The 24,021-nt window shown below is 44.7% G+C and overlaps 1 protein-coding gene across 4 annotated transcripts in view; it reads right to left on the bottom strand.

Annotated features, from left to right (window-relative positions):
- The window catches only part of Thrb (thyroid hormone receptor beta), a 358,018-nt gene that overhangs the window by 25,602 nt on the left and 308,395 nt on the right, over positions 1-24,021 (bottom strand). For all 4 annotated transcript variants that reach the window (XM_036199215.1, XM_036199212.1, XM_036199214.1 and 1 more), the window contains 2 exons: positions 11,533-11,633; positions 3,051-3,198 (listed from right to left, as the gene is read on the bottom strand). In XM_036199215.1, coding sequence (XP_036055108.1) covers positions 3,051-3,198; positions 11,533-11,633 — 249 coding nt within the window. The remainder of the gene's footprint in view (positions 1-3,050; positions 3,199-11,532; positions 11,634-24,021) is intronic.

Genomic DNA, 24,021 nt, shown 5'->3' on the forward strand with positions numbered 1-24,021 from the left:
CCAGGGTCTCTCACTGAACCTGGAGCTTGTGCAGGTAGGCTCAGATCTGGCCAAGAGGCTCCTGGCCAATGGGTCCCGCAAATATACCTGTCTCCACCACCAACCATGGAATTACAGGCACATGTGGCCATGGCCAGATTTTATGTGGGTGCTCACAGTGAGAATTCAGGTCTTCTTGCTTTCACAGAAAGCACTCCTACTCCAAGACTCAGGTGTCAGATGACCTCAGACAAGTATCTAGTTCATCTTCCTCTTTTCACAGAACGTATCCAGAGACTGTGATTTGCCTAAAGTCATGCATCAAGTTCATGGTAGAGATGGAGGAAGACCCAGAACTCTTGCTTCAGTTCCTACAACTGACTGTCCTTGGACAATGTGAAGGGCAGACACAGCAAGAAGAGAGGCAAGGTGCCCAGCTAATTCACAGGCAATCCCAGATGATCTTATCAGAACTGGATCTTAATGTCATGCGAGTGGGAAGCATGGAGTAGTCCTGTGAGGTAACTTTGGCTCACTTCCTAAAGGCTCACAATGCCCAAAGCTCCACTGCCCGAAGGCTTCTAGCATGTCACACTGTTGCATTTGACATGTGTTACAGTCTGAATCCTGGACCTGGGTCTGTGAGGTAGGTGGTGATTTCTCAAGCAAGAAACCTGAAGCTTAACTCTGCAATCACAAACCTAGTAGTGGTAAGTCTATGACTTCAGCAGAGACCTCCCTCCCTCCCTCCCTCCCTCCCTCCCTCCTTCCTTCTCTCCCTCCCTCCCTCCCTCCCTCCTTCCTTCTCTCCCTCCCTCCCTCCCTCCCTCCCTCCTTCTCTCCCTCCCTTCCTCTCTCCCTCCCACCTTCCCTCTCTCCCTCCCTTCCACCTTCCCTCTCTCCCTCCCTTCCACCTTCCCTCTCTCCCTCCTTCCCTCCCTCCCTCCCTCCCTCCCTCCTTCCTTCTCTCCCTCCCTCCCTCCCTCCTTCTCTCCCTCCCTCCCTCTCTCCCTCCCACCTTCCCTCTCTCCCTCCCTTCCACCTTCCCTCTCTCCCTCCTTCCTCCCTCCCTCCCTCCCTCCTTCCTTCTCTCCCTCCCCTCCCTCCTTCCTTCTCTCCCTCCCTCCCTCCCTTCCACCTTCCTTCTCTCCCTCCCTCCCTCCCTCCTTCCTTCTCTCCCTCCCTCCCTCTCTCCCTCCCACCTTCCCTCTCTCCCTCCCTTCCACCTTCCCACCTTCCCTCTCTCCCTCCCTTCCACCTTCCCTCCCTCCCTCCCTCCCTCCCTCCCTCCTTCCTTCTCTCCCTCCCTCCCTCTCTCCCTCTCACCTTCCCTCTCTCCCTCCCTCCTTCCTTCTCTCCCTCCCTTCCACCTTCCCTCCCTCCCTCCCTCCCTCCCTCCCTCCCTCCTTCCTTCTCTCCCTCCCTCCCTCTCTCCCTCCCACCTTCCCTCTCTCCCTCCCTCCCTCCTTCCTTCTCTCCCTCCCTCCTTCCCTCCCTCTCTCCTTCTTTCTCTCCCTCCCTCCCTCCTTCCTTCTCTCCCTCCCTCCCACCCTCCCTCTCTCCCTCCCTTCCTTCTTTCTTTTTGTTATTATGATTTGTTTAATTTAGTGTGTGTGTGGTGTGTGTGTGTGTGTGTGTGTGTGTGTGTGTGTGTGTGTGTGTGCACATGTCCACAGCACAGTCACAGGATACCTGTGGTTGTCAGTTTTCTTTTTTCATCATATGGGTCACAGGGATTGAGTCTAGGCTATCAGGCTTGGTGGCAGGTGCCTCTACCTGATAAAATAACTGGCCGTCCCCAAGCAGAGGTTTTTATGTTGAGAAACCTGGACCTTTTCAAATGTTTCATAAGCAAGTAAAAGACCTCAAAATGTGTATCCACATTGTTTAGCTGGACCTTGAGCATTTTTAACTCCATAACTACTCACACCTTAAACTTAATAAAACAATGAAATGGCTACCTAAATAATGGTGGTTTGGAACAGTGACATAAGTATTTGGCTTTAAGCTAATCATATTCACATCCTGGTCAGAAAAGGATCCAAATCCTTTAGAGTTAAAGATGCCCCGGGTCTGAGGTGCAGATGGACAGTACTTCCAGCCCACACCCTAATAGATCTCTGAACACTCTCCATAGCATTTTCCTCTATGAGGAATCACAGTTGTTTTTTTTTTTAATTCTCTAGGGAGAACACTATTTATGGTACCAATATAAGGTAGGATTATTTTTTTCTTATGTCAGGAAAGTTCTCATTGCCTTTTCTTTCTTTCCAGTGCTTTTCTTTCTCCTTTAAAGTCATGATTGAAACCTCTGATGTATAAACATGATGGCTGTGGAAATCGTTCTTACTGATTCCTGGCGGAGGGAGGCTGCATATTATGAATGGCACAGTTCTTTGTTTTGTGATAATTAAGGTGACTGGGGCAAATCCCTGGGCGAGGGTTGGGAGGAGAGACCCCAGGGATAATCTCACTGCCTATGATATAGCACTTAGAAAATTGGATAGTACAGCTTTAGCTAAAAATAATGTTTTTTTTTTTTTTTTTTTTTTTTTGGCTAAAAATACAATAAGCAATCAACAGTGGGATGATTCATGTGGGAACATTCAACTTTGAATTCTTAAAAAATTCTTGTACATGTTGTTTTCTGCCAGTACCACATCTCCAAAAAAGGTCAACCAAATTAATTTATTTGTTTTTGAAAACTCAAGAACTGGTCTATAAACCTCTGCACACATGAAGCTTGCCTGTGAGAATTGACTATGCTACACAGACAAATTCTCTCATTTGGAGTGTGGAACAGGCTTTTTAATAGGCTATCCTTCAAACACACACAGGGATGACCTAGCCATCCTTTTCCCCATCATCTGGATGCTTTGAAAGTAGGGAATTGATGAGCTGGGAAGAAGAAAACCAATGGTTCCCACCACCCCTCCATCAAGGCAGGGAGGAAGGGGTGTGTAAGAGCCAGACTGTCCACAGAGGTTCCTGCTTTCTTCATTGATCTTGAACTGAACCCTTTCCCCAGTCGACACTCCTCAATATCAAGCAAAAGAAGAGCATCTACTTACAGTCTGTTGCCATGCCAACATAGATGCATTTCTTAAAGCGACATTCCTGGCACTGGTTGCGAGTGACTTTGTCTATGACGCATTTTCCTTCATATTTACAGGAATAAGATGGATGGAGACTTTTCTGAATGGTTCTTCTAAAGAAACCCTAAGTAAGAAAGACCCAAGAAAACATTCATATTTTCCCGAAACTAGATGACTCTGGAGTTTTGTGTCTACCTGAGAATGGTATCAACTGTGTTCGCCTTAACCTGGGCTGGGACCTCCAACTTTATATCCTCAATGGAGGATGGTGGATACAAGTGAACCCAAGGAGCTGAGGGAGGTTTCACAGGGCTGCGAGTGTCTACATTGTCAGGGCATTTATTCAAGGAAACAAAGCTGACAGGCAATCTGGTTTTTCCTTTTATTTTTCTATACTCGAAATGGTATAACTTTTATTTCATAGGGTATCATAATTATGTTGCTAAGCTAAGTGAATGAAAAGCTTTATTACTTTATCCTGAACAGCAGGATACTTGATTGACAGTTTATTTAAAGACACTTACAAGAATATTTCCTTAAGAAACCTACTACTATGTACAATGAAACATACACCAAGAACATTTTAAATTGTTTGGCAATTATACATACATATATACATACATACATACATACACACATACATACATACATACATACATACATACATACATACATACATGTGTGTGTGTGTGTGTGTGTGTGTGTATTTAGTTTTTCGAGACAGGGTTTCCCCATATAGTTTTGGTGTCTGTTCTGGATCTCACTCTGTAGACCAGGCTGGCCTCAAATTCCCAGAGATCTGCCTGGCTTTGCCTCCTGAGTGCTGGGATTAAAGGTGTGCACCACCACTGCCCAGCTTAAATATATATCTTTATATTTAGAGATTTTATTTAATTCTTGTTTGAGTCCTAAAATGACCATGACCTATACCCAAAGGGCACTCCATCTTACTACAAGGACACTTGCTCAACCATGTTCATTGTGGCTTCATTCATAATACCCAGAACCTGGAAATGAGCTAAATGTCCCTCAATGGAAGAATGGATAAAGTAAATGTGGTACATTTACACAATGAGTATTACTCAGCTGTTTAAAAAAATGGCATCATGAAATTTGCAGGCAATTGAATGGACCTTGAAAAAAATCATCCTGAGTGAGGTAATCCAGACCCAGGAAGAGAAACATGGGATGTACTCACTTATAAGTGGGTATTAGCTGTTAAGTAAATGATAATCAAGCTACAATGCACAGACCCAGAGAGGTTAGGTAAAGAGGAAGGCTCTAGGGGGGATGCATGAACCTCCCTGGGAAGGGAAAATAGACTAAATCTTGTGGGTGGAATGGAGGAAGACAGGGACAGGAGCTGGAGGAATCAGGTTGGGGTGGTGGTGGTAGAGGATGAGAGTGCAGGGAGAGACAGCTGGAATTGGGGGATATTTGGAGGGTGCTGTGGAAACCTACTGCAGTGGAAACTTTCTGGAATCTGTGTGGGTGGTCCTAGTGAGGACTCCTAGTAATGGAGGATATGGAGTTTGAACTGGCTATCTCTTATAGCTAGGCAAGGCTCCCAGTGGTGGGACTGGGTTACATTTGGTTCAACTGTTGGCCAAGGAGGTCCTGTGGAGATACCCAAACAACCCAGGCTGATGGTGGGACAGAGGGTCGCTCTCTGAAAACTGACAGTGGAGCCCATTGTTGAGGACAACATCCACCCAGCTCATTGGACATAGAGAGGTGGATCTGGTGCCTGCATGGAGCCATCACCCCTACGTTCTAGTCTCTGGTGTGGAAGGGGCTCTGCAGGCTACAGAAAGGTTCTAGTCTCTGGTGTGGAAGGTACTCTGCAGGCTACAGAAAGGTTCTAGTCTCTGGTGTGGAAGGGGCTCTGCAGGCTACAGAAAGGTTCTAGTCTCTGGTGTAGAAGGGACTCTTCAGGCTACAGAAAGGTTCTAGTCTCTGGTGTGGAAGGTACTCTGCAGGCTACAGAAAGGTTCTAGTCTCTGGTGTGGAAGAGACTCTGCAGGCTACAGAAAGAGGAACTTGGACACCAGCTCAGCCACAAAACCTCTCACCTACAACCTGTCCCGCCTGCAAGATGTTCTGGGTCTCCTAATGACTCCCAATTATTCTTCTTTACTTATGGATGGATGCCTTGTCCAGTCATCGTCAGAGAGGCTTCCTCCAGCAGCAGATGGGAGCAGGTACAGAGACCACAGCCAGACATTATGAGTCGAGAGAGTCTAAATTGGAGGTCTGCATTGGGTCCTTCTACAAAATCAGGGTACCCTGTGGAAGAGGGGGAGGAAAGACTGTGGGAGTCAGGGGAATGGGGGACACTGGAAGAGCATGGCCACCCAATCAACTGAGCAGGGCTCACGTGGGCTCCCAGAGACTGAACTGAAGTGGCAAGCCTGGCCTGCAGGGATCTGCACCAGGTCCTCTGAGTGCATGTGATGGCTGCTAACTTGGTGTTCTTGTGGGCCTCCTGACTGTGGGAACAATGTGTCTCTGACTCTGTTGCCTGCGCCTGGGAGTATTTTTCTCCTATTGGGCTGCCTTGTCCAGCATCAATACAAGCTTTTGCCTTGTCTTATTGTATCTTGTTTTGTCCTGTTTGACTGCTGTCTTTTGGATATCTGTTGTTTTTCTAAAGAAGAAACAGAGTGGATCTGGGGGAGAGGGGAAGTGGGAACATAGCTGGGAAGAGTAGAGGGAGGGAAACTGTGTTCAGGATGCATTACATGAGAGAAGAATCTATTTTCAAAGAAAACTGAAAGAAAGGGAGAAAAAAAGAAAATGAAAAGACGTCCATGACCAACTCCCTCAACCTTTCAAACAACAGGACTCTAAGAACAGAAAAGTCGAGCTTGGAGCTTTTATTTCTAAAACTCCCTTTCCCTCCAGTATCTGTAGGCACAGGAGTTCAATATGCTTCTTCCTTTCTGAAGAACACCAGTAGATGCTAGTTTTGGCTGGTTTCCATAACCTTCTCCAGACCGTTATTTACTTATTTTAATACAGGGTCTTGCTATGTAGCCAAGGCTGGCCTATAATGCAACTTTCTATATATTCTAGGCTGGGTTTGAACTTATGACTCTCTCATCTCAGCCTCTCAGGTGCTAGAATTTAGTACCACTATGTTGGGCCTTAAAGGCATTTATTAGTCCAGAGCCTTTCTGGACTTGAGTCCTATGTCCTGGTCACTGATGAATGCACAGGAACTAATAATGGTACTGAGCTCTGACTGTGAGGACCACAGACAGAGAGGCAGATGTATTCTGTATCCGTTTGCTCCACAACTTTACTTGGGAGGTTCTATTAATGATATCATTGTGTGGACTGCAAAACTATGCTTTAGGTGGGTTCAATCACTTGCCACAGATCACGTGGTCACTTGCCTTACAACCCAGGAGCTGTATTCCATATTTTTTCTCCTAAAATAGGGTGTTGCTATGGAATCAGGGCTTGCTTGGAACTTTCTATACAGTCTTGGATGTCCTTGAACTTGTAATCCTTCTTGTTTAGTCTCTCAAATGCTGGGATTCCAGATTTCAATATACATATACATTCTAAATCATATTTCCTTAACTGCTCACTTGATATACAATGAAATGGTTTTGCTGTATTATTTAAATTATCAAAAATTATAAAAAGTTTCTTCTCACTCATCCCCCAAACTTTCATTTAACTTAACAAACACATTTTGAAAGAGTTCTTTACTAAAACTCAAAGTGGGGGGTGGTGGTGTCTCTCACATTTTTAGAGAAATACCAGTTGCCCTAGATTCCACCCACCTTTGGTTTCACATTTTTTGGCTTTGGTTGTAGACCCATCCCCCCACCCCCTGCATAGCCTGCACTCAGACAGAGCTTTTCTTTGTAATGAAAGGTTCCATAGTAGGACCTTGTATTAAGCAAAGCAGGAGTAACTGAGACTCATATCCGTGATTTTAAGGCACATGAGTTTTTTTCAAAATTGCATTTTAACAGGAAAACTCATTGCCTTGGGGCTTTGCGTTCTTGAACATGTGTGCACGCCCCTGAATGATGTGAATAACCAGGGTTTTGTGGTCTTGAACATGTGTGCATGCCTCTGAATGATGTGGATGTGCTGTTATGGCCCAGGAACTACACACAAACAGCCATTTGAGACATAAGTACCAAGTGGAAAACCCAGGTGCAGAGTGGGTGAATGCTGCCCAAAGGCCACATTTTACAGCAATGTATGAATGAAATGCAAGTTTCCATTTGGCTTTTCCATCCTTAACTCTGACTCTCTGTCTAAAGGGGTAGAGGGGACAAAAGAAACCCAGCCATTTCTGGCAAGATAGATAGCACAGAGTGGGAAGGGGCAGGACAGTGCCCGCTTCTGGAGAAAGCCATGCTTACCTAGAAGCCAGCCAGAGGAGGATGTGGACATCTGCAGGAATGGAGGCTCTTTTCTCCCTCACACTGGATGCTCATAAAGAGCACACCAGGGCAGGGTGAGCAGATGTGTCCTAAAATGAGGATAGACCCTGTATCTCCACAAAGGTATTCTGTGTACTTTAATGAAAGGAGAGAACCAATACTTTGCTTTTGTGGAAAATAGAACTGCAGCGGCTTGCCATGCCTTGTACCTTTTCTGAGCATACCTCTGATGACTTTTGCTGACCAAGTCCCTTTGATGCTACCACATTAACCTGATCTACGGCAGAGCATCTTTTGACTTGTGATGGGAGATTACTACTTTTCAGTAAATACAACAATGATAGATCTCTTAATTTTAAAAAGTAATGAAAATTAACTCCTGGAGGTAAACTTAAAGATAAAACATTCACTTAAAAAATCATTTTAGGAGTCCGGGGGTGTAGTTCAGTAGCATAGTATATGCTGAACATGCATGACATTTTGAGACCCTAGCACCAAAACCAACCCACCTATCAGATCTTGTGAGCTGACAAAAGAGTCTTCTTAGGGAATAAGTAAGGACTTGTTTCACTGTAGGTGAGCAGAGGACTTGCCTTTAGAACCCACACCAGACATTTCTGTACTCAGAGAAGAGCCAGATTCATTTTCCAGATGATGGACTAGCCAGATATAAGGACCTCTATTGTAGCCAGGCATGATGGCACATGCCTTTAAACCCAGAACTCAGGGTGGATCTCTGAGTCTGAGCCCAGCCTGGTCTACAGAGCAGGTTCCAGGACAGTGAGGGCTACATAGAGAAACCCTGTCTCAAAACAGCATTAACAACAATAACAAAACCACACACACACACACACACACACACACACACACACACACACACACACACACACAGACCTTATGTTACTATCTACCCTACTAAGAATTCACTATCATCTTGACGTAATTGAAGAGTCAACCCAAGGAGTCTCAACTGTGGGACTGCCCTGATAATTTTGCCCTATGAGCACATCTTTATTGTTAACTGATTTAGAAGGGCTTAGCTCATTGTGGGTGGCATCACTTTCTGGGTAGGTGGTCCTGGGCTGTATTAGAAAGCCAGGTAAGCATGGACAAGCCAGCAAGCAGGCTTCCTCCCTGTTCCTGCTTCAAGCTCCTGCTATGACTCCTCCAATAATGGTCTGCAACCTGCAAGTGTAAGTCAAATAAATCCATAAGGTGCTTTTTGTTAGAGTTTCATCACAGCAACAGCATGAGACTCGAACACTACCTCAGTTCAGTATTCAGAGGGAACTGTTGCGTTTAGGTCTTTCTTTGAAAACAGTCTGTGCTGGGATAACTTCAACCTTTCTACAAAACGTAGAGTGTGTGTGTAACAAGTTACACATCACAGCAGTTAAAAACTCCAAAATCTTTCTGTTGCTAGGGCAACACAGATTCTGTCCGCATACACTGTAGGTTTGAATAAACTGTGAGGTGTGACCGTTTCATGTCTTAATACTATTGAAGATGATGTTACATTTGAAAAACTCTTTCCACCTTTCCCAAGTTTTTCTTTCATCATATTAAGAAATCTTGAGATTGTCCTTCCCATGTACTTTTCTGTGTCTGTGATGGGAACAACTCACAAACAGGATATGACTTGATACACAGGCACAGACACTGTGAAGCCTAGGTCATGCTATGTGATGCTTCTTGTTATGTTTTAAAGATTTATTTTAAAGTGTGTGTGTGTGTGTGTGTGTGTGTGTGTGTGTGTGTGTGTGTGTATGTGTTTTAAACTCCCATGTGCAGGGGTCCTCAGAAGCCAGGAGAGGACTTTGGATCCCCTGGAGCTGGAGATACAGGCAGTTGGGATCTGTCTGATATGGGTCCTGGGGATTCAGGTCCTCTGGTGGAGCAGGAATTGCTCTTAATCACCTACCCATCTCTCTAGCCCTATATGATATTTCTTTTAAGGAAATCTTGGCTGAATTAGGTCTCTAAACACCTAGTAGTCTTGGGGGGATGCAAGTTGACATTAGTGAGGTAGGGTCAGGAGTGAAAGCTTGAGTCCCCCCCTTGTTCAGGAAGTTGCTGGAACTGTATCCTGTCATACACAGCCAGCCTTTTGAACCACTTTGGGGATTTAAGAGTTACGGTGACTTTTGATTGTATTTTCTTTCAATTCAAATTTTATCTTATGATATTGTTGTAAAAGCACTATATGTGGTAAAACCTGGAAGGCAAAGCTTTATGCACTGGGGGCCAATTCAGAAAAAGCAAACAAGACAAGACAAAAGGCTAGTTTCCATTATTAGCTTCAACTACTGATTTTGGAAGTAAAAGAATCAACCTAAAGTTACACAATCTTATTACTTCCTCTTTTCCTCAGAAGTAGGGATTGGCTGGACATAATGGCACTCTGCTACATCTCTAGTACATTGTATCCTAGTACATTTTTGTTTTTGTTTTTGAAGACAAGGTTTCTCAGTATAGCTCTGGCTGTCCTGAAATTTGCTCTATAGCCCAGGCTGGCAAGGAACTCAGCGATCCTCTTGCCTCTGCTTCCTGAGTGCTGGGATTAAAGGTGTATGCCAACACCACCTGGCTTAGTACTTTTTACTTTTTATATTTGAGACAGGGTCTAAGTTGCCCAGGCTGGCCTCCAACTTATCTAGTAGCCTAGGATAGCCTGGAACTTGCTGTGTTCCTGAGATAGTGTCTTAAATAGCTGGAAGCACAGGCCCGAGGCGCCACACCGAGTTAGCCTTATTCCTTTCGAATAAAACAATGAAACCATGCTTTCAAGAGCAGGCTTACAATTGCACATCTCCTAATTAATAAACACCTGGGACTTGTGATTAGTTTTTTAAACTCCACAAGACCTTATTTCCACAGAAGCAACACAACCTTTAGCCCAGTCTCGTCATCTACGAATTCGGTATCAAAAGGATATTGGAGATGAGAGTCCCTTGCTTCACACACATTCCAGCTGATGGCGTGGCGAATGAGGCCCCAGGCTCTCAGAAAGGAGCGTGAGAAAGGAGCATGCTTGCTGCCCTTGTAGAGTGTTGAGGCATCACTGAGGCGCTTCCTAATATTATGTGCAAAAAACAGGGGACCTGCATGGAAAATCTCCCAGTAGGGAAGTGGAGCCCACCTTGGTGTGAATGGAACGAACTTGTTAATTGTGGGGGTTTAAAGGCAAGGGCAGGAAGGAGGGCATGGAGGAAAAGATGGAAAAGGAAGGCAAGGGAAGGGAAGAGGAAGTTGTGGGTTTTTTGTTTTGTTTTGTTTTGTTTTTAAACTTCAATATAAGCTTTATGTTAAACTTGTCAAAGTCCTTCCCTGGTTTTTAATAATCCCATTTATACAGCATCAGCTACGTGGGTACCACACTGGGTTAAGCCTCCTTTGTTTATTTTCTAGCCTAGGTTAATGGACCAAAAGATCTTTTCCACAGTGCTTATCTTCATTTTGCTGATGAAGATTGTAAGTAGACAGACGTAAGCTCCCTTTGGAGAAGTGAACATACCAGTATATTTTTGTTAAGAATCTCCTGAAGAAAGGTTTGCAGAGCACAAAATTACCTGATGGCAACCTAACTCCATTTATTACAGGCTCTGTGGAAAGCCACTTTGAATAAATGCCGGAACATAATTGAGTCTAAGTGGCTTCAAAGATTCTGCCTAATGGAACCTTTAGAAATGGCATGTTCATGCAAATCCACAGCAGAAAAGGCTGTGGAGGAACAGACGGAGTCTTCTCCGATGTCGCACATAAAATTAGAGGAGAAATGGTGAAGCATTGGGTGATTGTATATTAAAAACTATGCTGTAAAACTCAAGTATTATTAATTTATTCTTTTTGTTAGTTGTCTGTTTTAAAATAAAACACCACACTATTGCAAAATTTCATTTAGTTACTCATGATTTAGGAAAAAGGAAAATTCAGATCTTGAGCATATCAGAAATGAAGAGGCCCAATGGACCGCTGGATGGCCAGAGGTCATGAATGTTGGATTTTGTTTTTTAATACTGGTGGTCTGTGCTGGGGACCCTGGCACTTACCTTGCAGCCTTCACAGGTGATGCAGCGGTAGTGGTACCCCGTGGCTTTGTCCCCACACACTACACACAGCTCATCCTTGTCTAAATAGCTGGGGATATACCCTGCAAAGGACAAAGAGAAGGTGAAGAAACAGCATCATGTCAAAGCAAAGACACCTCAGAAGCTAAGGCTGCCCAACCAGAGACAAGATGGTTTGCTCAGAGGTGGTAACTGCAGACTCAATGGAGCCAAACAGCATCCAGAGTAACAGCACCCTGTCTTAAACACAGAATCCTGTTTGCTGTAAGGACATCATCTAAGCAGGGCGTGGGAGCCCATGAGTGCAGGGGAGAGGTCTTGCACTTAAGACCTCATCCTTTCTCAAGACAAGATAGCAGCAGGTAACAAAGTAGTCAGCCTTATTTGATACAGCAGCCAAGTACTTCCCAGGCCAAGAATTGGCTGCAAGGGGTGGAGCCCCTTTAGGGTCACATGAGGAGTTACAGAACAGAGAAGGAAACCCAGCACTTCTGACAGCTGATGCCAGCCAGGAGTGAGTTGTGCTGCTCTTTTCCTAAAAATAGAGAGCCGGAGTAGAATCAACAACGGTGTCTCCAGACAGTTTGGCAAATAAATACATAGCCTAACGCTGCTGCGTGGAAAGAAAGAACAGACATTCGGTTGATGAAGGAAAGAGCACTCAGCTACAGTGACACCCTTTGGGGTTGTGTTTAGTTGCGGGATCAGACTTCCTGGGCTCAAGCAGTTCTGGTTAAAAATAACATCAGAGCAGCCTTCTTCCTGCCTGTGTCTGTTTCCTCCTCTTCATGTGCACAGCCACACCCCCACATACGAGCCAAAGACACATGTGCCTTAGACGAGCTCAAAGCACGATTAAAAAAGTGCATGGTTTGTTGGTATGTGAAGTAGAAAGGTGGAAGAAACAGCACCTTCCCTGGTCTGGGTGTTCAGGAAGGTCTTGGGCTCAGGAATCCCTTAGTTTCAATCATGACCACGGAGGTTGAGCAGACTGGTAACTTATGGTGTATTTCCCCATGGAATTGTCATCGACCTTTTGTGACAGCAGTGACAATGAAAAGCAGAAAAGCCATGAAGAAAACTATTCCTTTCCATCATTCACTAGAGATGACTTTGCTTAGAATTCAATCTAGGAAAACTTGACTGCTTCGGATGTAGATGGAAGGCGTTGGAGGGTGAGCTGGCACTGGGCAGGGTTTCGATTTTAATTACAACAGCTTTTCTTAGTTTGCTTTGTCAGGCAAACGATGATTCGGCTGTTGGACCCAAGGTTTCCAGAACTCTCATCAAGCATTTTATAATTTTTTAATTTTAAAGTTTTCATATTTTTAAAAGCTAAGAAAAAATTAATTTTATGTGTATATGTCTGGGGATTAGTATACGCACATGCATACAGGGGCATGTATGTGGAGGCCAGAAGAGGGCACCAGCTGCCCTGGAACTGGAGTTACAAGCAATTGTGCTGCCCAGAATGGGTGCCAGGAACCCAATTCTGGTATTCTTAATGGCTGAGCCACTTCTCCAGCATCTCATCAGGTAGTTTAAAAATAATTCTGGGCCAGTCAGTGGTGGTACATGCCTTAAATCCCAGCACTTGGGAGGCAGAGGCAGGCAGATCTATCAATTCCAGGCCAGCCTGGTCTACAGATTGAGTTCCAGGGCAGCCTGGGCTACACAGAGAAACCCTGTCTCAAAACAACAACAGCAACAAACAACAGCAACAACAATTCTGGGAGAGTCCTGGGGCACCAGGAAGAAAATGTTTTTCTGTTGTTGTTATTGTTTTTTACTGTCTGTGATAAATTTTTTTTTTTTTATTAATCACTCATTTATTTATGACTCCAGCCAGAACATATTTAGCATATACTGTGTGCTGAGCACTATAGCAGTCACGCTGAATATAAAAACAAATAAAACAGACTTTTCTTTGCTTTGGGAAGCCTGTAAGCAACTAGTTCCGTTTCTCTAGCTCTATTAATTTCTCAGTGAGAGAAGGAGGCAAAAATGATCATGAAAAAATTCTCAACACCATTGTAGAGAACTGTATGTGGAAGTAGGCTGAGATATCAGCCATACTTGGTAGGATGGTGAGATGGTTAGCCTTCACTGTCAGCTGGACTAAGTTTAGATAACATAGGAGCCACACCTCTGGGCATGTCTGTCAGGGTATTTCAGGAAGGCTTAGCTGTGGTGGGAAGAGCCATTTGGAACATGGGTTGAACAAGACAAAAAGGGAAACGTGAGCTCGTCATCACTCATCCTTCTTCGCTTCCTGGTCCACAGAACGACATCCATCTCATCTGCCTGCAGTCACACTTCCTCCACACTACTGACCGCATCCTCCTCAAACGGTGAGTTCGAAGAAGCCCTTGCTCCTGTAAGTTGCTCTTGTCAGACATTTGGCCCCACCAACAGAAAAGTGACCAAGAGGGATTGTTTTTCACACACAACAAGTGGCAGAGTAGAATGTGCTCACAACGGTGCCTGGGCCACAAACAACTAGCTAAGAGTGCAGAGTAACCTTTAAACAAGACATGAACCAAATTATTAACACAAATACCATCCTGGCAAACACAGTAGACAAGTCATTGATGTCAGGAGAATTTGACTGCGGCCTCTTCTATACAGTTGATCCAGCAGAGCAGAGGCTTTTAAGTTCTTGTTGCTGAAGCAGACAGCAGGTGTCAGGCAGAAGAGGTGCAGGAACCACCTGTAACAGTGTTTGGACTGTATCTTGTGAAACATGCCTACAATGAACCATGATGTCTGGAGACATGAACCAGGGTTGGGGAGCTGCAGGGAATTCATCTTTCCCTCTTATCCTTCATCTGACCTCACCACACCTGCTGGCGTTATCTTCTGGTACTGGCAGAAGGACCCTAAAGATTTCCTCCTCTAGGTAGAACAACAATGTATTTGGGTGGTCCTTCGACCTTGAAGTCTCTTGTAAATTGGAATCTAGTTGTATTAATTTCTTTTCTGTTGCTGTGATGAAATACCCCGACAAAAAACAACTTAGGGAAAGAAGGGTCAACTTTGGTTTATAGTTCCAGAGAGAGAGAGTCCATCACAACAGGGAAGGCACTGCAGCAGGTGTGGGACACTGGTTATGTTGTATCCAGGAGGGACGCTGGTTACACTGTATCCAGGAAGGGTGCTGGTTACGTTGTATCCTATCCAGGAAGTACACAAGATAGAACTGGGAGAGGGCTGAAGCTCTAACACCTCAAAGTCCTCACCACTAAATGTGCTTCCTCCAGGAGGCTCCTCTTTCTAAGGGTTCCATGGCCTTCCTAAAACAGCACCACTGACTGGGGACCAAGTGGTGGTGGTCATTTCTCATCCAAACCGCCACACCGATGCTACTTCAGTCAGGTAGCAGGGCAGTCTTTTCACATTGTGACATAGGGAGGAAATGCTTTACTTTTCTCTCCGGTAATCTCCTGGTGGGGGTTGATTCAATCCCTTTCCTTAGCCAGCCAACTTTCTACAGAAGTAACTACTTGAGTTAGTAGCAGTTGCTTACATGCTCATACTAGCGCATCCCAACCATCACTTTCTTCTCTCTGTGATATTAAGTGAACGATCCCATTTATCTACGGCAGTTGCCACAAGTAATGGCAAACCAACCCTTCTGCCTGAGTCCATTGTTCATCAGAAAATAATGCCAGCAGGGATGGTGTTCTTTCTATACACAGTGAACAGGCAGACAGGGAGTCTCCTCTGGCAATCAGATGTGCCTGATGATATGGCAGCTCCCCAGTGCCCCTAGAGAACTAAGCCACTTCTCGCTGTTCAACTTCACATTCTCTTTTTTCCACCTTTCACACTCACAGAATGAGTCACATGCGCCAATGTGGCCCAGTAAGAAAAGTACAGACATTAGTTTGTTGCCAAATATGGACACTAGTGGATGACATAATGTCAGTGTCGGATGTCTAGATCAGATGTGAGATGTGTCACCCGAGGAACTGTGGATACAATCATCCCAGGTCAACATCAGGAAGGTTATTGGAGGTTACCATGAATGAAACAACTGAGGCCCACGACAGTCCATGAGAGTTCAAGGCTGATGAGTCTTTCCCGGTTTCTAGTTGCTTGTACGTACTACTTTTCAGACTAATAAACTATACTGCCACATTACCAAGCATGTATGTGTATTTACTTTTGTTTTCAGGTGCATGTCTGTATGTATTTTTGTTTGAGCATTTGGTGCTGGAGGTTACACAGTAGACACTCTACAACTGAGCTGCAGCCACAGCCCGTTAGGCAATGTTTAGGAAAGCAAGTGCCGTTTGACTGTTCAAAACGGACTTGGAGAGTTTTGGTTCTGGTTAACTTTTGGCTCATTTGATTAATTGCTAAGTATTACCTTCAACGTAAAAATGGGTTGATATGGTAAAATACTACTTTTTAAGAACTTTTTCTTTTGGTAACAACTTTACTAAAACGTAATTCAAGGATAACACAGTCAATGGCTTTTTATATATTCATGGAGTTTTGTGACTGGGACCACTTATTAGTCTTAGAACATTTTAATTACCCCTAAAGAAACACCTGTCTTTGAGCGTCACCCTATCATTGCCCTCATAGTCTCCACCCCTCTTGCCCCAGGCTACCCCATACACGCTCTGTTTCTAAATATTTGTCAATTATTGCCATTTCAGACAAACGGAATAAAACCCTAGATGGTCTTTTGTGATTGGCTTTCCTCTTAGCAGAATGTTTTCAAGGTTCGTCCAAGTTGCAGGTATCACTGATTAAACAAAAGGATTCTCAGAGGAGCTGGGGTTTAGAAAGCAAGCTGGGGTTTTGTATGGGTTTTCTGGTTTACATTCGATTCAGTGTATTCACTTGTGGGGATAAAACCAGAAGCCTGGCCAGGTTAATTCTTTTGAATGAATTATGCAGTACGGAAGGTCCTTGGAGAACACCTGGTACTTCCTGTCACCTTAGCAGACACACAGTGAGTAAGTAACAGGATATAAAATAGGTTAATCTTGATGGCAGATCTAAAGTTGAAGGTGCTGCCTGTGAAGAAGGGGATACCAAGTGTGGACTCTTTCAGCCTTGGCTGGTCTTAACCTCAGAGCAGACTACTTGCCCAGTTGGACCAGTTCTGATGTCTAGAGGAAGCATTAGCTGTCACAGTGGGGGAATCCCTCTGAGCAGGTCAGAGGGAAGATGTGTCCAGAGGCTACATATTTGGATCAGGTTGGGCTGCATTCTAAGTTACTCCACAGTGTGGGAAACAGTGGCTTTCAGGCTATACCCTGCCCTGGGAGACTCCATTTTAGAAGCAACATTCCCTGCACTCTGAGAGCAAGTGCAGAGGGAGGGTGACTCTGCAATGCATTTGTGTCTAGACATCATTACTTGTACAGCAGGACCCATGAGGCATAAGTTGATATACAACATATCCCTAAAAGTAAAAAGTACCACCTATAAACTCATCAAGGGTGACTGAGGACATGTGGGCATATTAAAGACATATTAAAAACATGTGGTCTAAGGACTTGTCAAATGTATAAGACTGACAGGCATGCATTACCCTCACTTGGGCCCCATACAGAGGAGGACACCTAACACTCACATGTCCATGGCCCCAGCAACCTGACCTATCATCTTCATGTGTTCATAATACTTTGTGCATACAGCAGAGGAGAACTCCCTATGAGGCTTTGGCTCAGCTTGGTTCTCACTGCTTGATGCGGTCCACTTGAACTGCAGTCTGTCTGTCTAGATCTGACCTTAGGCTTCACCTTCAAGGCCCTGCACCTTGCCTAAGCAGTCCTGTGTCTCTGCAGCTCGAATCGGCAGCTCCCCAAACAGGTTCTTTAATAGCTCATGTAGCTACCTGCAGGGACTCTGCATTTGTCTGGTGTCTGCTTCTGCCACCGGTAAGGCCTCCTCTGTGGCCTCTTCAGTTCCCTGTAGCCATTCTGTACCCTCCATATATCCACACCAATGACTACAGTCACTGTGGGATATGTAATGTGTGATCTGAGAATTGATATTAGCAATTAAGATTAGAGTAAAAGAATTTGTGCTTGCCTCAATACATTCTGACATTGCAGAAGGACACGGATGCTTTTGGCACAGGGGCTCACAACACCACACTGTCGATCCAAGGAAGCACTTCTTCAAGTTTCCCAGGTAACCGCTAAAGAGGACCAGCTACTAACTCCAGAAAACAACTCAGGTGGACTCTGATTCATAGTGTAGAACTTGCTCAGGGCAGCAAGAGCTCTGGTGGAGGTGGGGGCTGAGACATGGGTGACACGGCGTTTTAACACTCCGGAGAAGCTAAATTATTGCTGTGCTTAGTCATTTTTCCAACTCGATACTGAACTTGCGCGGTTCATCCCACAGCTTAGACTCTTAAATTAAGCCCATTTCCTGTGCAACACTCTGCCTTATGCCATTTCTTTATATACTTAAAAGTCCTGCCTGAATGGCTTAGCCTTTTCCTAACATGCTAATCCTGATCCCTTTTACATTTAATTCTTGGTATTAGGAACCAAGCTTTGTGTAGTGTTAATCTTTAACCCTCAGATAAACAACACATCAATTAATTAAACCACTTATCTATCCATCTGTTCATTTGTTCAACAAACTGTGAAACTCCTACATGTAAATTACTGAGCAAAACCTTGAGCCAGCATTCACTTTAGAGGCCTTCCTAGATTGCTGTCTGTGACATCCCCCTCTGCCCCAAAACTGCCCCAGAGGCTCCCACTTCACAGACTCTCTTCTCATGGCAATCCCTACCGACCTGTCATTTTATCTTCTGGCTGGCTGAGCAGAGGTGATGGGAACCACAGATACATAAGTCTAAGGCTCAATCTTTTATGGGGATAGAGTATGGGAAACATAGGCAGGCAGTCTAGGTACTAACCCAGGAAAGGGGACAGAAATACTCCAAAAGGGACTCTGGGCCTCTCTCAAGGCCCCAGGGTAAGGAGATTGGCACAGAGGTTTTGAATTATTTCTTTACTTCAGGGCCAGGGTTGGCTATTGTATATGTATATATATATATCCCCCCACCCCCTTTCGGGATTTAGGTCTTGCACATGCTAGGCCAGCATCATGCCACTGAGTTACATTATATATTCAGGCTTTCCTTGAATTTATTCTGCAATCCAGGCTTGAATTTATGATTCTCCTGCCTCAGTGCTGGGTTTGAAAGGCCTAGCTATAATATAGCTTAACATGAAAGAATTCCTGGCTGAGCCTCATTTTCTATTTCTTGTAGACTCAGAGTCTTAGTAGCTACTCTAACCTTTCAGTACACAGTAAGAGCAGAAGCATTTGAGGACAAAATCGCTAAGAAGGAAATAGGTTGCTATGATGAATTTCATTCAGGAGTTTAATCAAAGGGGGCATATACAGTTTACAGTGTTTGGCTCATAGTATTAAAATAAACTAAGCCAAGATATAAAACTATCTTGTAAAATATATAGACTCCAGACTTCTTGCTTCATTTGAAAGAGATTCGAAGGTCTCACAACACAGAGCAGACAGCACACCTCCCCAAGGAGTGTCCCACCAGTCTGCCACAGGCCTTGACACATCCCTGTGCACTCCAGCTCTGGTGAACATGCTCGGCTGTTGCTTAACTTTGTTCCAGGTCGTGCTGCTTTAAAAATAAAAAAAAAAAAAATTCACAGAGTTTTAATCTTTATCAAAGTAGAAGGGTAGAAGTAGTCTAAGAAAAATGGAGATGTGAGAGATAGTTTTACTCTTTAGATATAAAATTGTATGTCTTTGTGGAAAATTTTAAACTAAGCAGATGTGAAATTACACTGTCCGCCTCTCAATATCATCCCAGAAACACTCATGTTTTAGACCCTTGATACCAACAAGATCACTGTGTGTTATGAGAAGAGATGGGCTATAAAACTCAAGGGTCAAGTGTCTCAGAACAGCACGGGGTGCGGGGAGAAGGCAGGGACACATGCGGTATACTTGCCTCTGGTTTAGGTATCAGAGTCAGTTTTATGGCTTTGGACTTCATACTTGCACCCACAATCGTCACCTGTCCTGCACACTTTAGAAAGGTAGGTGCTTTTTAAAGTCGGAATTTCTATTCAGAATAAGATCGAAAGTCATAGCCTTGAAAATGTGGGCAATTGTAGCCTGGAGAGATGACTCAGTGGTTAAGAGTGGGTACTGCATTTACAGAGGACCTAACTAAGCTCATTTCCCAGCATCTATGTCAGATGGATCACAACTGCCTATAACTCCAGATCCATGGGACCCAAGACCCATGGGCCTCCTCAGGCACCTGCCTTCACATGCACTCACGCTTTTGTGCACATGCATGTACACAACACATAATTTTTTTTGGGGGGGGTGGTGGTTTGAGACAGGGTTTCTCTGTGTAGCTTTGCACATTTTCTGCATCTCTGTAGACCAGGCTGGCCTTGAACTCACAAAGATCCACTTGCCTCTGCCTCCCCAGTGCTGAGATTAAAGGCATTTGCCATCACCAGGCTCACACACATTTTTTTTTAAATGTTGGTTGTTAATTTTCCAGTCATACATTGCATTCAGAGGGAGAAGCAGTGACATTTGTTTTCAAGAAAACACCCTTGCTGCTTTGGGCAGTGCTAGCCTCCTAGGAAGTGCATTCTGTAGCAAGGTGAAGGTGCATTTCATCATGGAAGGCATCTTCATGATGATCAGAGTGAGTTATCATAGCTGAGGTGTGGGTGTGTGCTACCCCAACCCAGGGTCATTGGCCAGAGCCACTCCTAACCCTCCTGCCGGTCAGCAGTCACAGCACAGAACTTGCTGGCCCTGGATGTCAATAGTGCCAATGCTGGGAAACCTTGGTCTCATACATTTGGTATATAATTTGAAATTTTCTTGAAAAGGTGATTTATCCAAATGATTTAGAGCTATTTTATTTCAGTTTAAAATTTTAAAGTAGCATTCAAAGCGACAGGTTTCTTTATGGCATTTTCATATACACAGTGCTGTGGGATGTTCTATATGTTAAATGTGTTGCTTTGATTGGTTAATAAATAAAACACTGATTGGCCAGTAGCCAGGCAGGAAGTATAGGTGGGACAAGGAGAGAAGAGAATTCTGGGAAGTGGAAGGCTGAGGCAGAGAGACGCTGCTAGTCTCTGCCATGAGAAGATGTTAAGATACTGGTAAGCCACGTGGCAATTTATAGATTAATAGAAATTTAAGATATAAGAATAGTTAGCAAGAAGCCTGCCATGGCCATACAGTTTATAAGTAATATAAGTCTCTGTGTGCTTACTTGGTTGGGTCTGAGCAGCTGCGGGACTGGCGGGTGAGAGAGACTTGTCCTGACAGTGGGCCAGGCAGGACTGGAGAAAACTCCAGCTACAACACCCCGTCCTCTATCCCAGAAGCCCCCTCCCCCGTTCATATCCTTCCCCCCTCTATTCACACTCATTCCACACATGTATAAAAAAGTAGAATCTAAGCTCCTCACAGGAGAGAGAACTTACAGCATTGGTTTTTCTGACCCTGGGTTATTTTACATAATATAATATTGTCCATTTCCATCCATTTTCCTACAAATTTCATAATTTAATTTTTCTTTAAGTCAAAATAAAGTTGCATTTAGGCTGATTTTGTGTAGAGCAGAGGCCATTCACCCGTGAAGGACAGAAACCGGTGTGGTGCAGGGAAGAAGAGGCTGCTTGGGTGGAAGATGCCAGTGAGCTGTGAGCTGAGTCAGTGCCTACAGTGATGTGGCTGGCCAGGGGTGGAGCTGGAAGACCACATCGTTGTTCAGGTATGGGACTGAAGTGGAGGGAGAGACTTGTGGAGAGACTGGCTGTGACTACTGGGACAGAGGGTGCAGCAGAAGCCCACAGGCAGCATCTAAGTGGACACCATGTGGCAGGGCGGCCTGTTGGGACCCACATTATTTAACAGGTTAGAAGAAGAACCTGAAGCCCCAGGAGAAGCTGTGTGGAAGGCACCGGCGACAAACAACCTCCAGAGAGTGGTTGGAAACAGGATGCTACAGGACCACAGGAAAGCCATTGGACTGAGATTCTCTGGGCTCTGGAGACCAGATACAGACACTCACTGAGCTGAACGGGTCTCAAAAGCCGGGCCAGCCGGGTAGAAGATAGAACTTATCCTCAGGCTGAATGCACTTGAAGGCTGGGGATGCTGTTGGCATTGGTTGGGAAGCTGAGGGATGTGAACCTGTGTTCAGGAGATTAACAATAGCACCGTTTCTCTTTAAGCTGGCCAGGCATTTGACTCCTTTGGCTCCTGCTTTTGGAGTAGGGAGAACTACCACACACTCCAGGATAGGGCCAAGGCACTCAGAAGTTGCTGAAGGGCACGTTTCTGGCAGATGCTTGATTCCCAGGAAACAGACAAGAAGGGCCTGCTACCCTGTTGTCTGAGCTGGAAGTTGTGCGGAAACTCTCTATGTCTTACAGAGTCCCGCTTCGGGGTGCTCAGAGGCGCTCTGATTTAGCCTTTGGAACAGCAAATGTACTCTGTATTTTAAAACACAGTGGTATTGTTTCCTGGAGAGCTATTTTCTGTTATGGGCATATGGGAGGCACTGCCAAATTTAAAAGGCTAGTATGCATGAACACCCTCACAGTTCCACTCACCATCACAGGAACCACTTCAGGATGACATCTGAAGAGATGGCGTCCATAATTTTAAACACTTTCTTGGGGAAACCTTTCACGTGAGTTTTTAAACAAGCTTATCTAGAAGGGAAGAGAGATAATGAGAGGGAGAGAGAGGGAGAGGAAGAAAGGAGAGGGGAACGGAAAATAAAGGAAAGTGTGAGGCAGAGAAATGCCGCTGTGGGCTTAACACTGAAGTTCATGGCGGGAAGGACGGTGCCCGGGGTTCATGGTTTCGTTTCCAGGCCAGCCTGCTTTGCGTGACGATGCCTCAAATGATCCCCAGATTTAACACTATCTGTCAGGAAATGGTGTTTTTTGGGGGGTGGGGTGGGGTGGCACAGGCTTTAGAGCCTCTTTATTCCTGATTTTAGACCTGTAACTTTAAAAGAAATCCAAGAAATTCTAATTAGAGATTCCGCTCCCCAAGGGACCTGGTGCACTTCTCCATCCAATCATCTTGTGGGTCACTTCAAACTGACTGTTTAACTTCCATTTCTAATGTGACATGGCATCAATAGAACAAGACAATAGAACAGGATCATGGAGATGGAAGGTAGAAAGTTCAATTTTATCTGTGACTGGGCTTCAGTTGAACCTCTTTCTCTGAAGGATTAAAATCAGGGGACAAAAACAAACCAGAACAGAGACCACAGACAAATGCTCCCTCGCTCCTTGACTCAAGCCCAAATTAGTATCCTCTGCTCCAATGCCCGGCTCGGCCGCATTCTCTCCAGCACCTTTTGAACACACAGTTCTTGTATGGATGGTGCAGAGAGTGTCACACAAAGAGCCTGTCCTGAGCTGTTGGGCAGACACCTGTGAGGCACACTGTTTGAAGGGATGGAGAAGCTGCCTTCTGAGCAGCCAGAGGCAAGCTGGGAGGTCACTGGTGTTAGTCAGAATTTCTGATGGGAACGGCCAGCCCAAAAATAGAGAAAAAGAGAAAAATACTAGCCTTTAACTACCCCTAAACCACAGCCATAATGGAGAAGTCACAAATCCTGGCTATCATTTCTCTACTCAATTCCTGTTTTATTCTCTCTCTTCCTGAACAGGTGAGGGCAGATGTTGACCTGGCCACAATGACACATTTGAACAGAACACATTGCAACTGTGTCACTTGAGAGACTAAATAAGGCTCATGCCTGTGAATGATTGGTTGGTTTCTTTTTATTTGCCTCTAAATTTTAAGAAGCAAAGCCTTTTTTATTTTTATTTTTTCTTCAGGTGTGGTGGTGCAGGACAGTAGGGTGGAGGCAGAAGGATTGCAGTTTTGAAGCTAGCTTGAGAGGTATGTATTAAGACCTGGTCTTGAAGAAATGGCTTTTCCTATTCCACAGGGAAACTGGGTTGACAGTGTAAACCCATTCCAGCTCTGTTCAGTGCGGCTCTCACACAGCGTCTCTTTCAGCTGGTGCCGTTTTGTTGGAAACAGGATTCAGTGAGCAGAGGCCTGACTCCCTGGCTCGGGTTCTGACTGCTTCAGAATTTGATGACTTTTTTTCTTTCTTGGCCATAATGCAAAATCCCAAATAACACAAAGGAAATGACACATTGTTCTAAAGTCTCCCTGGCTGCATGTTTTATGAGCAAGAGTTCCTCAGCGCCGGCCATCTACCACTCTGCAGCCTTTCCCTCATTACTGCAGACTTTGAGTGTCTGAAAGCAAGATGATGTGAATGCTCTAAATATCAGAAAATTCAAATTACAGACTCAAGACTAACTCACTAAAAAGTGAAGAAAAAGGGCTTGTGAGATGGCTCAGCAGGTAGCAGTGCTAGCTGCCAAGGCTGAGACCCGAGTTCGAGTCCAGGATCCCCTGTGG

Source organism: Onychomys torridus, chromosome 9 (assembly GCF_903995425.1).
Source record: "Onychomys torridus chromosome 9, mOncTor1.1, whole genome shotgun sequence".
NCBI lineage: Eukaryota > Metazoa > Chordata > Mammalia > Rodentia > Cricetidae > Onychomys > Onychomys torridus.